Raw genomic sequence first — 15,560 nt, 5'->3', positions numbered from 1 at the left:
GAGTTCCAGCTTCTGGTGTGAGGGGGAACCGGGGTTTCTTGACTTGATCAGATTTAAATGGCCAGAGTTTCAATGTACTGCACAAACGCTTCAAAAATATTGGTGTAAATGTCTTCAATACATTAGCCTTAAATCCCTGGAGATGTGAATCTTTAGACTAAAAGTAGAAAAGATATGGGAGAAAAGGAGCTTTCCCATCCTAGTACAGTATAACTTATTGACATGCTTTATTTCTTCATTTCCTTATTGCTTAGTTGGTTTGTGTCTGGGAATTTGCCTAGAAAGTGTCAGTAGTGATCATGAAAGTCTGACATAGACTAGCCAAAAAAAAAAATCTCCTCGCAAGTTGCATTTTCACTTTGGGCCAGATTGGCTCAGCGGTGCTCATGCTACACAGGGCAGGAAGTTCTAAAAGACCACCTGGTGCCTGGCAATGGCATCCTGGACTTTAGCGTCCAAAATCTGGGGCTTTATTGAAACTCCCCCAAGCTCACTACCAGCTTGGATATTCTCGCTGCCACCAGGTCAGGAATTATAGGGCCTGACCCCCCTTTCCTCTCTCTGGTGTTGCGTGTCACACACAACCCTTCTTTGGGGAACCCCCCAGACCCAGACCCTGGGTCTCTCTCTCTCTCCTCTCCCAGCTTCCCCCCTTTCTGGGTTAGCCGGTGCAATGCTATACTTCACTCTTGAATACAACCGGAGAGGCAATCTAGCTTCCCCGAGGCTGGCATTCACCTAGTCAGCTCACACAAGAGATTCCCCCTCCCTTTGTCCTGCAGCCTTTCTCGCCCTGGGACAATAGGAAGGTGAGACACAGAGTTTGGGCTTTTCCCTCCCCCCTTCGCCTCACACTAGGAAAAGAAACTTCCACAAGGATTTAAAAACTTTATAGAAAAAAAAGAAAGAAAATATAAACAATAATCTTGCATTAAGAAACTCAATACAGGTCTCTTGCTTTAAGAAAATATGAATAAACAGTCTGATTTAAAGATAGCCCGATTAACCAGTCCAAAAATCAACATACATGTCAATACAACACAAAGCTCATCATAGCCGAATACTTTGCTTTCTTTGTACTCACAGATTTAGGAGAAACTTGGAGATAAGATGGAGTTAGGAGAAAGCTTGTCCCTCACAAGCCGAGAAGCCAAAAAGACACAGCAATCCCCATCTTGTACCATACAACACAAAGCTCTTCATAGCCGATTACTTTGCTTTCCTTGTACTCACAGATGTTTAGGAGAATATAAGAGAGAGTTAGAAGGAAACTTGTTTACCCATAGCCGAGAAAACAAAAAAGACCCCGAGGATACAAATTCCCGCCCCTGACTTTAAACAATCCAGTTCTCTGATTGGTCCTCTGGTCAGGTGTTTGGTTACCCTTTCCAGGTAAAAGAAACTTAACCCTTACCGTACCTATCTACTTATGACAGGGCCAGATTGGCTCAGCAGTGCTCATGCTACACAGGGCAGGAAGTTCTAAAAGACCACCTGGTGCCTGGCAATGGCATATGGTAGCTGAAGGTTTTAAACGCACATGACTGCTTGAAAGAGAGGTGGACTGATTTGAATCAGGAGACCTAAACCCACCTCTTTTGTTTGTGTTTTTCTCCTGGGTTAGCTGGTATGAGGCTAAAACATGTTCAGACTATTAGCTGTCTGCTTATCCAGATGCCTCATCTTAACATTAGGTGTAATTTTATACTTCTAACTTAAACATTAATTTAGTCACAAAAAAATCTTTATTTACATATAAATAAAAATGCCTTTTTCAGCTCTAGATATAATAAAAAATACCCAACCGTCATACATAAAACTGTTCCTGTTCAGAATGAAAAGGATACAATCATACAAACTTCACTTCTGTCTGAAAACTTTTTACATACTATTGTTACAAGAAACGGCTAAGATCGCTGCAATTTGTTGATAAGGGAGAAAATACATTTGTGCATTTGACAGCATTTTGTGTTTAGTCACTTTCATTGTTTCTCTTGTATATTCATTTCCCCCAGTTTGTGTGGGTTATTCACAAAACAGGGAAAGAAACTGTTTAAAAAATGAAAATGTGATTGCAAAACCACAAAAATTGGCAGGGGAGTTGGACAGGTATAGTTCTAGGAACTACTAACTATTCTAAAATAAACAGATTTAGGCTTGTGATTCCAGGAGTCAGGCTGAAATAAACTCTTCAATAAGTAACTGCTAGATACTGGATTGCTTCTGACATTGTAACTATATAGTAACAAGACCATTGTATCTGGGCACTGATGCTAAATGCAATCTGAGAAGATTACTTACTATGCTGATTAAGCAAATTGTGACTTCTAGGATGTTTTCCCCCCACAATCAGTCATGGTCTCTAACCTACTTAGCAAACTTCCTCCATCTACTTTTGTAAACTTGACTGTATTCACAATATATTGGAAAATAGAGGAGTGATTTAAGGTTTTTAAAGAGACAGGGTGGGTGAGGTAATATCTTTTATTGGATCAACTTTTGTTGGTGAGAGAGACCAGCTTTTGAGCTTACACAGAGCTGTCATTAATTGTTACTGCAGAGTAAAGAATATTTTGCTCAAAATAATGACTCAGTGACTGTTTCCATTTTTTCTATACATCTGTGAATTTTCTTGCAATGACAAATAACCTACCTGTAGTGGGGTGGTTACCCTGCTGCTGCCAAGAAGGGCTTAAAATAGCCCTGGGGGGAGGGCTGTGGCAGGGAAAGAAGCTAATAGGCTGATTGGGCTGGGCCACGCCCCAGTCAGGCCTCAGCTGGCCCTATATAAGAGGCTGGGAGCCAGGAGCTCAGCAGTCTCCTCTAGCTGTCAAGGGAGATGGGTCTGGCTGCTGGGGAGCTAGAGAAGGTACCTGGAGTGGAGCAGGGCTAGGGGAAGGCCAAGGGAGCTCTGGCCTGGAAACCCCTCAGGCTGCAGCCTAGTATAAGGCCAAACAGGTACTGGAGTTGCAGGGGACGGCCCAAGGCTAGGTAGAGGCAGCAGGTCCCAATCCTGCTTGCCTATGATGAGTGGCTTTTACACTGCAGTCCGCCCCAGTGAGCGGGAGCTAGATAGTGACTGGCAGTAGCGCACAACTGAGGCAAGGTGGAGATAGAGGGTTGAGGGTTTCCCAGAGAGGGCAGACCCATAGAGACTGGTGGGGCTATTGCTAGGACGCAGCACCCCAAAGAAAAGGGACACTGGGTCCAGGAAGGACGCAGGGGCCACCAGCCTGCAGAGAGAGTTTTGAGGGCTGAATGAGCTAATTCCCTGAGATGACCAGCAGGAGGCGCCACAGGGGTGAGTCCTGCACTGCTACAATACCTTAAAGGTGACCTGCAGAGTATTTTTGAGCAAGTGGGTCTGTACACCTTTTTCTTTCTTTACAATGGAGAAAGAAAGCATGAGAAGGCTTTTCTTTCCATGGTTTTGATGATGGAGTTCTTGGAAGTCTCAGACAATGTCTATTGTCAGCTCTTATATCTGAACCAAAGGGAAGGAGTTGTTGGATCTTTAAGAGACTTCCTTCATCAAGATTAAATAGTTGTAAACAAAGTTTTAAGCTATCTGGCTAAAAAATCCTTACTGTCCATTGCTCGGCTTTCGTTTTCTTAGCACTTGTGTTCCTGTTTTTCCAGTTGCCCTACAGCCTTCCAGAGCAGCTGTGAAAAACAAGCAGATGTTTCTTTTATAACCAGTCTTTGGTGTTTTCCTGTCATAAAGAAGCAAAAAAGGACATCAGCCCATTTTCTTCTCCTTTGGAGATGTCCTTTAATAATAATAATGCTTGCCTTAAACTTGCAACAAAAGCAGTGAAAAACAGATGCACTTCTGACCTTCCCCAGCAGATGTCACTGTGGGGGAGAACATATTTAAATGTTAATGAATTACAGCTGAATGGTGCAGGCACTTTTCTTCTGTCAGGGGATGCCAAACTACACGTCTGGCAAGCCTGTTGTTCCCCACTGAGGAGTAACCTACTGACTGATCTCCAGTGCCACTGGCCTAGGTGCAAAAGGCTGAGAAGCAGGTGCAGCAGGGCCCAAAGGAGCATTCTACTGTCTGTAGCCATGGAGCTCTGCAGATCCAACACCCTGTAACGTGGTGGGGAAGGGCATTGTACTGGAATAAGATTGTTGAGGCAGCAAGATCTTCAGCAATGTTGGGATTTGAACAGTTTCCACCATCACTGCATTGCCTCTTCCCCACTCTGTTAACATCTCCCTTCAAGCTTCTCTGCCCCTTTGCATCCCCCTCTTCCAACAATGGAAGTCTGAGTCTGACTGCTAGGTCTACCTGGAACTCCAAAGCCCATGTGGCTGCACAACCATCTCCCCTGATCTTTCTTCCATTGCCTCGCAGGCTTCCAATTCCCCCAGCCCTGCCCATTCTCTGCCTAGCATTCAGCTGACTATCTGTTCTTCCCATCACTCAAAGAGTCAGCACTGCCCCGCACTTCCTGCAGTCCGCCCTCTGCAGCAGGTTTGAGTCAAGCTTTGCTCTCACATGGGAGGGCTCTTGCCAGCATGGAGGGGTAAAATAGGGCAATATTTTTTATTTTTTTTTACGTCTTCTTTCCGCTCCTGACCGAAGTCCCTGACTAAAGAAGCATCTTTCTCCTGTTCTCCTATATTCAAGCATCCTTTATGATGTTTCATGATGAGTCCTTCCTATTTACTAAGCAGTACAGCGATATATGTTCGTTGCCGTCTCTTGTTCTTATGGGGGAAGAACTGTGAAACTGGGTTGAGTCTGATCTGATCCTTCATTTTTGCCTCAGTTCACAGAACCCTTCATTGAAAACATGTGTTTAGATCTCTTTTGCTCTCCTCCTTGAAATCCTCTTTGGCTGGTAAAACAAGTGAGTGGCATCTTCTTGTATTTGCTGAGCCCATCTTTGCTTAGTTCCTCATTTCTGCTGCTCCAGAAGGTAGGAAACAGAAATGAATGTTGTTGCTGCTACAGCACAGGGGCAAGTCTTGGAGAGCTGACCATACCTGGATGATAACACTAGAATGTTGGCCTACACTAAAACCTTGGCTTGTTTATTTTGGTAGCCTGGAAATGCATCTGCCAGACTTTGTTCCTGAGGGCACAGTCATCACTGCATTACACATGAGTAGGAAGAAAAAGAAGTTCAGCATTTCTGAGTTTGAGAGAGGAGCAGATGAGCGACTTCCTCGAAATCTTGGTAAGGCAGAATCAGGGAGCTCCTTGCTTGACTCTGTACTCCAAAGTTTTCAGGGAGCTTCAAAAGAGCTTTCTTGAACTCCGCAGCTGCAGTAGGTCAGCTATAAACAGCTTCTCTGTTCAGCAGTTCTGCACCAGGAAGTGGTGTGTGTTGTAAGTACGAAAGGGGCACTCTGGAGGTGGGCCAAAGGCCATCTCTCTAGATTAAAAATAAACATTGTTGAGCTACTAAAACCACCCAAGTTACAAGTAACTGGCTCCTCCATTTGTGACTCTCAGGATGGCTTTCCAAGTTGGTGGTATTCCACTTTGAATTCTAAATTTTAGCTTAACAAAGAGAATCATAGAATATCAGGATTGGAAGGGACCTCAGGAGGTCATCTAGTCCAATCCCCTGTTCAAAACAGGACCAATCCCCAGATGGATTTTTGCCTCAGATCCCTAAATGGCCCCCTCAAGGTTTGAACTCACAACCCTGGGTTTAGCAGGACAATGCCCAAACCACTGAGCTATCCCTCCCCTGTTAAGGTTAAGAGGCAACTTGATTACAGTCTAGAAATACCTAAGTGGGGAACAGCAGTTTTATAATAGAGGGCTCTTCAATCCAGGGGTCGGGAGCCTTTCGGAAGTGGTGTGCCGAGTCTTCATTTATTCACTCTGATTTAATGTTTTGCTTGCCAGTAATACGTTTTAACGTTTTTAGAAGGTCTCTTTCTATGAGTCTATAATATATAACTAAACTATTGTAGTATATAAACTAAATAAGTTTTTTTTAAATGTTTAAGAAACTTCATTTAAAATGCAGAGCCCCCGAGACCAGTGGCCAGGACCTGGGCAGCGTGAGTGCCACTGAAAATCAGCTCGTGTGCCGCCTTTGGCATGTGTGCCATAGATTGTCTAGTCCAGGGATAGGCAATGACTGGAAGTTGAAGCTAGACAAATTGAAATAAGATGTACATTTTTAACAGTGAGGGTAATTTAATTGTTGTAACAACTTACCAAAGGTTATGGTGGATTCTCCATCACTGGAAATCTTTAAATCAAGATTTGATGTCTTTCTATAAAATATGCTCTAGTTCAAAAAGGAATCCATTCAGGGAAGTCCTATGGTCAGTGCTATACAGGAGGTCAGACTAGATGATAAGAGTGATGTCTTGTGGCCTTAGAATATTAGAATCTATAAAAGCTCACATTTTGCAGCTCTACCAAAAGCCAAATTGGCCTTCTTTCTCCTGGGGCTGCATGGACACGGGGCAGCTTTTAGTAAGTACTTCACCTGGGACTGTGGCATATTTAGATTTCAAATACACTCCCAAAGTCTCCAGACACCTCTTTATTACCTGGAAGGGACAGGGTCACAGAAGGGCGGTTGTGATGAGCCTAAAATTCCAATATAGTGTGACCAATAACATAAATGGGATTAATATTACTGAATGAGGTAGCTTCTCTTGCATTGAGCTGTCTTTTGTATCAACAGTCTATTGCCCTTTCGGAGAACTAGCCAGTAATATGTTAATAAGTGGCATTGCAATTCAGAATAGGAGTCGTGAAGCTGTCATTTTATTTTCCTAAAACTGAAAATTAGTGAAATACAGGAAAACCACTGAATATTTTTCTGTTATTTCTGCCCAACTCATGGCACCTTAAATATGAGTCAGTAGATGTAACATACTAGCTTTGCTCTTGGGGAATCCTAGTGTAACCAGTCCTGGAAGGTGGAGAATGTATACAGTTGTTCCCTCAAACTAGAAATATCTGTACAGGTTGTGCCATACTCAGCTAATATGTGCCTCAAACTTTTTTCAGCTGATCCACCGTTGGACGACAATTCTCTGACAAGGTGAGTTAAACCACAAAGGCCTCTGCTTTTGACTGGCATGACTACAACTGCACTGATTCATCAGATCCTCTCTAGCTGGGAGGAGCAGGCAGGATGGGCCAGTACATGGTCAGAAGAGTTCTCTTGAACTCCACAGCTGCAGTAAGTCCACTCTGAGCAGTCTCTGTTGGGCAGTTCTGCACCATGAAGCAGAACTACCTATATCCAGCACCCCCTGCCCAGTTTTTACCCTGTCACAGCAACATACAATAGGACCCTGTAGGTTCAACATTAATGATAAAGCAGTTCCCTAGTTTGATACCAGGTGTTGGTGATAGTTGATTGTATACCCTCTGATATCCTGGGGTTGTGGATGCAAGGCAGTCTTTTTTTAAATCGGTTCTGGTTTGAGTCCTCCCTCTTCATTGCCCCACACATTCAGGGTTGATCCAAATCTTGTTGGTCTTCCATTACATTTCTAAGATATGGCCTCCTCTGTCCCTACAGCTAAGTCTCATCTAGGATCCTTATCAGTTCCCATATTGATATGGTGTCTTCTTCCTGGCTCCTCTTGCCTTCTGCTCCAGTGTTGTCCCCCTCAAATCCGTGCACAATGTAGCTATGGTCATCTTTGTTTATTACTTGGCGCACATCACATCTCTCGGTCAGTTCCCCCTTTTCCACTGCATGTAGCTCAAGCTGCTTGTCCTCACCTTCGAGACTCTCCACAATGCTGCTCCCCTACCTAGCCACTCTTATCGCATTGCCCCGGTGCTCCGCCAGAGATGCCATCCATGACTGCCCTTTTCTTTGCTTCTCCTACTACCTCTGCATTTTCTTCCATGCTGCTCATGCCTTTGCTCCCTCTCCTTTGAGCCAAGCCTGTCCTTCCTTCCTGCCTTCAGATCTCTCCTTAAGATATGCTTTGTCTGTGATACCTGATGGAATGGTAGAGCGACAGTCGGGTAAATCTGGCCTTTATTTTTATTTTAGCATTCATAATGTGTACCTCTCCTCTGCTTTGTATCTTGCTTGTCTTAGCCATTGCCCTGAAGAGTTTACAACCTGTTTCCTTGTGTGTGGACAGCCCACAGCATTGTGGACACTAGCAGAATGTCAATATTAAATGCTTTCCCAGATGTATTCTGAAGCTTTTTTCTTCCTGTATCTATAAACCTGTAAATTTCTTTACTTTTTAAGGCTTCCCTCCTAGGTTTAAGTCTTCTTAAGTGTTAATCTTTTTTCAGATACATCAACAATACAGCTCTCTGTAGACAGGAAGCTGTAAAACATGTCACAATCCTGCTGATTCACCTGAAATATGTAGCTTAATGTTAGATAATCTATTGTATGTTAAACTGTTTTGCTAAAGTAGACTGATGTCAGATTATTTAAATTTCCCAAATGTGTTTCCACTATCTTTATGCAGTTAAGGGGAAGAGGTGAGTTGTGTGCTGAAGATCACAGTTAAAATGGTTCTCAATTCTTGTTCTGCACCAGCTGTGGAAGGCACAAATAATTTAAAATATTAAACCTCAGAGAATTTCCTACATTCCCCTCTCTGTCCGCTAAGGGCTCATGTCAACTTTAATTTTAGAATGCATCCAATATCTTTCTGGTGGAGCTTTTTTCTGAAGGTACTTGCTGCTGGCTAAGCCTTTTGACATTGGACAGTATGGCACATACTAGCTGGAGGCATAGAGAAAGATCTCAAACTACTCAATCCCCTCTTGAGGGATCTCCAGTACCAAAAGGAATTAAGAGGAGAGAAGTAGGGAACTCAGTTGCTCAGTAAGCAAAGTCCCAACTGTGACAGAAATGGAGCTGATACATAATGTTATGAATACTGCAGGAGCTGCCAGATGAGACTCTAGAAATATTGATGTATACAGTCTCTCTCGATAACTAGGTTACAACTTGCATTGCGATTATAAGACTTTCCTGTATGACTGCGTTGTGCTAATTGAATAAAGCTGTGAGAAGAACAAGCAGGGAAACAAAACGTTGGCTTCCCAGATAAGAGTATCTGGATATGTGCTAGAAAGATGATTATGGGGGATGTTGCAGCTGTTAGCTTATAAGAGCGTCTGTCTTGTCTCCTGTTTACAAATCTTGTTCTGCAGTGCTGAGAACTAGAGACCAAAGGACTAAAGAGTTAAAAAGCCTTTTGGGGGTAGGGAGGGGTTCACTTGCATGCAGCTGTCTAAGCCGACAAGCTGGTATGGACAAGCTCTGTGGAGTAGCCTGAGGGAACTGAGCCCCACAGATCCAGGGAACTCAGTCTTATGGAAGAACTAGATATACGTGCAGTATTCTTTATTGTTTTCAAGATACATCATCTCTGAACTAATATTCTAAAATGATACTTTAGTACAAGAAGGTAATTAGGTTACTCGATACCATTGTCATTGCTCTGCAGGGACTAGAACTGCAGTGTATGATCCTACAAAATTATGTTGACCTAACTTGTGTTAGCATACAGCCACTGCACTTCTTATATCACATGTGTATGTACTTACATGTACACTTGGCTCCTTGGGTCAGCAGTGTGTCCTCACTAGTAACACTTTATCGATTGTATTGCCATTATAGGGCATTGTGGAATGGCTCCTTAAAGCCAGCAACAGTCAACATAAGCAACACAGTGTCTACACTCATGCTGGGTTGATCTAATTAATACATCGACTGTGACTCTACCCTGCTCAGGGAGGTGGTGGTGTTAGATCGGCATAGAGGCACGTACATTGGTGGGAACCACATTTAAGTGAAGACACTTGGTCAGCGCAAAGCCACTTATGTTGACTAACCCTGTAGAGAATCTCCAAGTTAACACAATGTTTAAAGTCCCATTCTTTGGCTAGTGGCAAAAGTGATCTGGGATGGGAGTGGGAAACGGTAGGCCTGAAGTGGTATTATACTCTTTTTCTCCCTTTTCAGGTCTCTTCAGATCTCTCTCGCTACCCCGGTACCACCAGAGTCTGTTGAAAAAAGAGGCTTAATCCGCAGGCCAAAGAATCGCAAAACTGTCAATGTGGAGGCTTTCGAAGGAGGCGTGGAGCAGAATTTGTTGCAGATAAGAGGCAGTGGGTGTTGTAACTGTTCTTTTTCCTGTTTTGGGTGGGGAGGGTGTTGTGTGAAGAAGCAGATTGCTAGGGTTTCAGGATTTCCAGGCACTTCCATGTTTACAGTGATATGGAAGTGATCCTAAACATAAAGTTGAGAGGGGCACAAACCTCGTTCTAGCTATTGTGGTAACTCAACCTGTCCTTGGTGCCTGAGCCACCTTCTCTCAGTGTCACTAGTCTGAGTCTACTTACAACCTGCTAATTAGCAGTCATCACTGCCTAAACAGGAGTCAGAGGCCTGAGATGGCTCTGAATCCGTGCTTCCTGTTTGGCATCTCCTTAGCGAGACTGGGCCTTGGGAGACCTGGGACTGAGGGAGGAGGTGGTGAGAACTAAAGTGTAGTGACTGACTGATTTCAGTCACGTCTAGCCATAGCCACAGAGCAACTCGACCTTTGGCTCCCTCCTTTTGTACTGAGCCTGCTGTCATCGTGTCTCCACAAGGTTCCCTCACTGCTGGGAAGTGTTGCGTACCACCTATTATTTCACCTCCTTTCTGCTCACAGTGAAACTATACAGGTGAAATGCAGCTGCTGGAACTGAGGTCTCTGAGAGCATAGGCCCTTGTAGTTCTCTACCCCAGCAGCTGGTATCTTCCGCCATAATGGGGTACGGTGAGAAGTGCTCAGGAGGACCCACATGGCAATATGAAGGTCTTGTAGCCAATCTGAGGCAATAATTTTGCTGTGTTTCAAATTAAAGATCTCTGTTGTCGGTGTCCATCGGTGTGTTAAACCCTTTAGTCAATTTAACTGTCAGCTGCACAGGGTTTTAAAAAATAAACAGGGCTCGTGCTCTCTCTCTGCTGCTTTGTGCTGGAGAAGGAAGGCCTGGAAGGGTTTTCAGTAAACATTTTTCTGCTTGTTTTTTACTTTTAGAAATTTCAGGACTGTCAGCTCACCCCCTCCCCTAGCTTTGTCAGAGGGCCTTTTAGGGCTCTCAGAGCTTTGGTACTGGAGCTGCCCACCTTTTAGGATGTCAAATCTTTAGCAAATATGTTGTTTTCTGTAATGTATACTAGTCATTGAAGTTCAATAGGTGTTGACAAAGCCAGAGTTTTAAATAGTCTTGAATAAAAACCTTTCTCTCTTGGGATATTGTTGTTTCATTAGTTTTCCACCTTCCACCAAGAAGAAATAGAAAAAAGGCACAAGGCTAATATAAAAATGAAGTGATCACTAGCTGGATATACATCATTTAAAAAAGCCCAAGTAAAGAAAAAAACACTCTACAAGTAGGCTCATCACTAAACTCGCTCTTCCCCCCCACCCCCTTTCTCAGGCAATTGTCATTATACATGAGTCTGGTGCAGCACTCGTGAGTTAATATGTGCATCTGTTAGAGTATTTTAATGTCAGTGTGAATTTTGTATGAGCTGTCTGGAGCACCCACATCATTTCACTGCACCCTGTCCCTATACTGACTGGGGCTCTGTTAAAGAGGTCAGAGCCGGGTGTGATCCCAACAGATAAGTGTGCTCTAGACACACTCAGCATTCACAAGCTGCAGTGCTGCTATGCGTGTTGGAGATACTAAGTTTTATCAACTCTAGTTTTTAAAACCATCCCTGCTCTGGGAGTGTAAGACTTCCATTGTGCTCCATGTGCTCTGACTCTGTCAGACCAGTGGAGGAAGGAAGGAAATGCCATAATTTGGGAGCTCTCCACTGAGCAGGACCTGTCTCCAGACCAGGAATGTTCAAATGTAGGGATTGTTGGGAAGGGTGCCCCAGCTGCCTTCATGATCTATCTGGTAAAATGCTAGTCACCACAGGGTATGTCTACATTTGAAGCTAGGGGTGTGAGTTGCAACTTGAGTAGAAGTTACTTGCATTAGGTCTTCTTGAGCTAGCACACTAGAAATAGCAGTATAGCTGTGGTAGCACAGGCAGTGGCATAGGTTAGCCACCCTATATAGGTACTCATGGGGTCCAGGTGGGTTTGTAGTTTGGGCTACGACCGCATGGGCTAGCCACCCCAACTATTGTGGCTATACTAGTAGTTTTAGCTGAGTTAGCGCAAATATGTCTATTTGAGCGGGAAATCACATCTCCAATTCCAAGGGTAGACATAGCCTTAGTGTGCTTTCATGGAACGACAGGAGGTGGCCAGAATCCAAAGTATTTCAGAGCTTTATAAACAGCCACATCTGAATGACACGTGGAAGCTAGCACAGTCCTTGGCAAATTGATGTTACGTGCTCTTGATGGCTAGCACTACCAAATGGGTGGGCGGCTCCACTGTTCCACAGCAGACAGTTAGGCGGGGCTCGGGACAGACAGGAATGCATGCCTGGCAAAGACCCCAGGATGCAGAGACTGCCAGACTTTTATTGACAACAGACTGAGCAGATCTCTACTCTTTGTTCATTCTGCAGAAGATGCCTTGTTGAGCTGCTATTGAATTCTCTTGTCCTTCCAAGCATCTTTTTTACTTCCTGGCCCTCTCTGGGGATTTCCGCTTTAATGGATGTCTTCCTGGTCAGAATTCCCAGTAGGAACCACTGTTGCACTGAAGTCTCTGGCAATACGACAACAGCTCTGCACATCCATTGTGTTGTCCTCAAAGCCCCTATAAGGGTGGAACCAACAGTTCTCCCCTCCCTAGGCCAGAGATTGTTATAACTCTGATCTGATTGGTTTGGAAGTCTCCTTTCTGTCCTTTAATTGCTCTTGGCCTTAACAATCCAAGTGCATGAAGGACTTGTTCATGTGGGCCCGTGGCAGATGGGGAACTCCATGAGAACCGTTCAGTAGCTACTGGCAGAATGAAGTCTCCGAGTATTTCTTTGGGTGCCCTGGGGTTTGGAGAGCGATGTCTGCATTGTTCTGCTGTTCTTATCCAGAATGCTATGGCTTGGTGTAGAAAGCATGTCCTTGTGACTGGCATTAAATTACTGTAAAGACTTATGGATTGACATCAAAGGCAGGTCAAGAGTTTTGAGTTAATGACTCTGTATGCATGTCCTGCTAATGTCTTTGCTTTCCTAGGGCCCTGAATGGTTCCACAGATTAAACTTATTTTAAAAATTTCTAACCAGCACAAAATTATCTGGCAGAGTCGCAAGCAACATCCATGATTGGAATGACCATGGGGACGAGTGATACTGAAATCATCCTCAGCAACACAGAGCTCTTTGCTCAGCCGCAGCTCGGTGAACAAAGCCAAGCAGGGTTTTCTGCTCCTGAACAAAAGCTCTTGAAAGGAAAAAGTCCAATGCAAGGGAGAAAGGCTTCTAATGCAGCTACTGAGGAGGGAATTCTGCCTGATGTGGATGCTGAGGAGGGCATGCCAGAGAGACTTCAGAAGGACTTGGCCTGGGATCCTGAACACACTGACCAGATGGCTGCTGAGTCTCGGGGACGGGCCGTGAGCCCGTCCCCGAGCAGCGAGAACATACCCGAGGAGCAGCGAGAACAGCGAGAACATACCCGAGGGAGCAGTTATGCAGAGCAACTTCCTGGAGCAGAAGAGCAGGTGGCTGGTGTTGAGTACCGTAGGAGCCGAAGAGAGTTGAGCTGGGACCTGCTGTGTAAGCTGCTTCCCCTATAATCAAAGAATGGCTGTTGTAAACTGGCTTGCTGGATACAATAATTACACCTGAGCCTGGTACTTTGCCAGGCCCACCCTGTGGCCTAAAGCCCTCCAGGGGAAGAGTCCCCTGTCCTCCCAATTGTTATGTCTACACAACAGCTAGATGGCGGGGGCCAGCCTGTTCCAGCCAACTTGGGCTCATGGGCTTGGGCTGCGGGGCTGTTTCATGGCTGTGTAAATGTTTTGGCTTGTGCTGCAACCTGGGCTCTAGGACCCTGCGAGATGAGACAGTCACACAGCAATGAAACAGCCCCACAGCCTAAGCCCTGCAAGCCTGAGTCAGCTGGCCAAGGCCAACTGCAGGTTTTTCTTGGCTGTGCAGACATACCCTTAGTTGTCACCATCTCCCCTCCCCTCCCCTTCCCTGCCTAGCCCAAGTTCTCCCACCGTTGGAAGACCACTGCTGGCACAGGCTTTTCTCCCAGTTTCTTGTGCAGGCGTTGCCAGGGGATCCCTGGCCCCACTGAGCAGAAGCTTCTTTAGGACCAACCCTGGTTGGTGAGTTTTGTTTCTGCAGTGGGGTCTCCCTCGCCATCCCAGTGGGAGGAAGACCTCCTCCCTTGTCATGTGGCGAGAAAGCAATGCCCTGCTTGACCCTATCTTTATCCCTGGCCAGTCTCCAGAAGAGTGCAGGGGTGGGGTCTCCCTAGCAAGTGGGGCTCCCCACCAAAATACAGCAAAGGAGAATTATGGAGGCAGGCTGGAGTTGGAGGGACATCTGGGGATACAGTCTGGGCCTGGGACAGGAGAACAAACCAGATTGGATGTTTTTCTAAAAGATCTGCTCTAGGAATTATTTTGGGGGATGTTCTATGACCTCTGTTGTACAGAAGGTCAGAATAGATGATCACAGTGATCCCTTCTGGCCTTGGAGTTGATGAATGTATGAATAAAACCTTCTCCCCTCTCCTCACCTGCAAGTTAGGGGTCTTCCCCTGTCCAGGATTTTATCTACTGCTTTTGTTTCTAGTTCATGGTAGGAAAACTCTGTTCTAGACCAGCTCTGTACCGAGGCTCTAGTTTGAAATTGGTCTGAACCTAGACCATTGTTCAAGTCCATGCTTAGATTTGGGACATTCATTGTGCTGGTCTGATCTCTTCCATATTTATCGCAGTTACACATTCTATGAATTGTTTATTTAAACTTAGCCCTGACTCTGGGATATTTACAGGTGGGCACAGTTTCATTCAAAGAATCATTGAATATCAGGGCTGGAAGGGACCTTAGGAGGTCATCTAGTCCCACCCCATGCTCAAAGCAGGAACAATCCTCAACTAAATCATCTAGCTGTCAAGGACCTAGAGAGCTGCCAGCTTAACCCCTAGGCTTTATGGGAGGCTGAGAGTAGGAACTCCATTATGGGCAGGAATTAACACTGATGGCTGACATGAGTCTGTGAGTGCACCTGCTGCCTTTACAGAGATTGAGGCAGGGTTGCAGTGCTAAGGAGGAGGCAGCAGCATCTTTTTCCTGCTTATCTTGCTGCCTTGCTGCATCAGGGTCACCATCTGAAATGGTAAATAGCTTTGCACAGCTCTTCCTGCAAACCACACAGCATTTTGATTAAGATAGAGAGCCCTGTGACTCTCCTGACCTTTCTTTTACACTCAGTTCCTATTTTACGACTTTTGTCAGGAGGCCAGATGTGACATTTCTTCGAGGCTCAATCAGTATTTAAGCACAGCCAGTAGATGGTGCTGTGCAGAACAGCTGTAGAGAGAGAAGTTCCCTGTCCTGTGAAGCTTCCAATTTTCCTATAGCACAGCATCCTGGAGAAACAGGCCAATAATGCTCCAACTCTGGAGGGTTCTCACTCGTGAGCTTGATGGAA

General features: G+C 45.0%; 1 protein-coding gene across 1 annotated transcript in view; it reads left to right on the top strand.

The window, feature by feature from the left end:
* The window catches only part of CENPT (centromere protein T), a 39,131-nt gene that overhangs the window by 5,188 nt on the left and 18,383 nt on the right, over window positions 1-15,560 (top strand). Inside the window, exons 5-8 of the mRNA XM_075073734.1 lie at window positions 5,059-5,192; window positions 6,998-7,031; window positions 9,948-10,093; window positions 13,193-13,666. Coding sequence (XP_074929835.1) covers window positions 5,059-5,192; window positions 6,998-7,031; window positions 9,948-10,093; window positions 13,193-13,666 — 788 coding nt within the window. The remainder of the gene's footprint in view (window positions 1-5,058; window positions 5,193-6,997; window positions 7,032-9,947; window positions 10,094-13,192; window positions 13,667-15,560) is intronic.

The sequence above is a fragment of the Chelonoidis abingdonii genome, chromosome 19, assembly GCF_003597395.2.
Source record: "Chelonoidis abingdonii isolate Lonesome George chromosome 19, CheloAbing_2.0, whole genome shotgun sequence".
NCBI classification, from domain to species: Eukaryota; Metazoa; Chordata; order Testudines; family Testudinidae; genus Chelonoidis; species Chelonoidis abingdonii.
The sequence above is the reverse complement of the archived record's forward strand: the minus strand, read 5'-3'. Positions and strand labels throughout refer to the sequence as shown.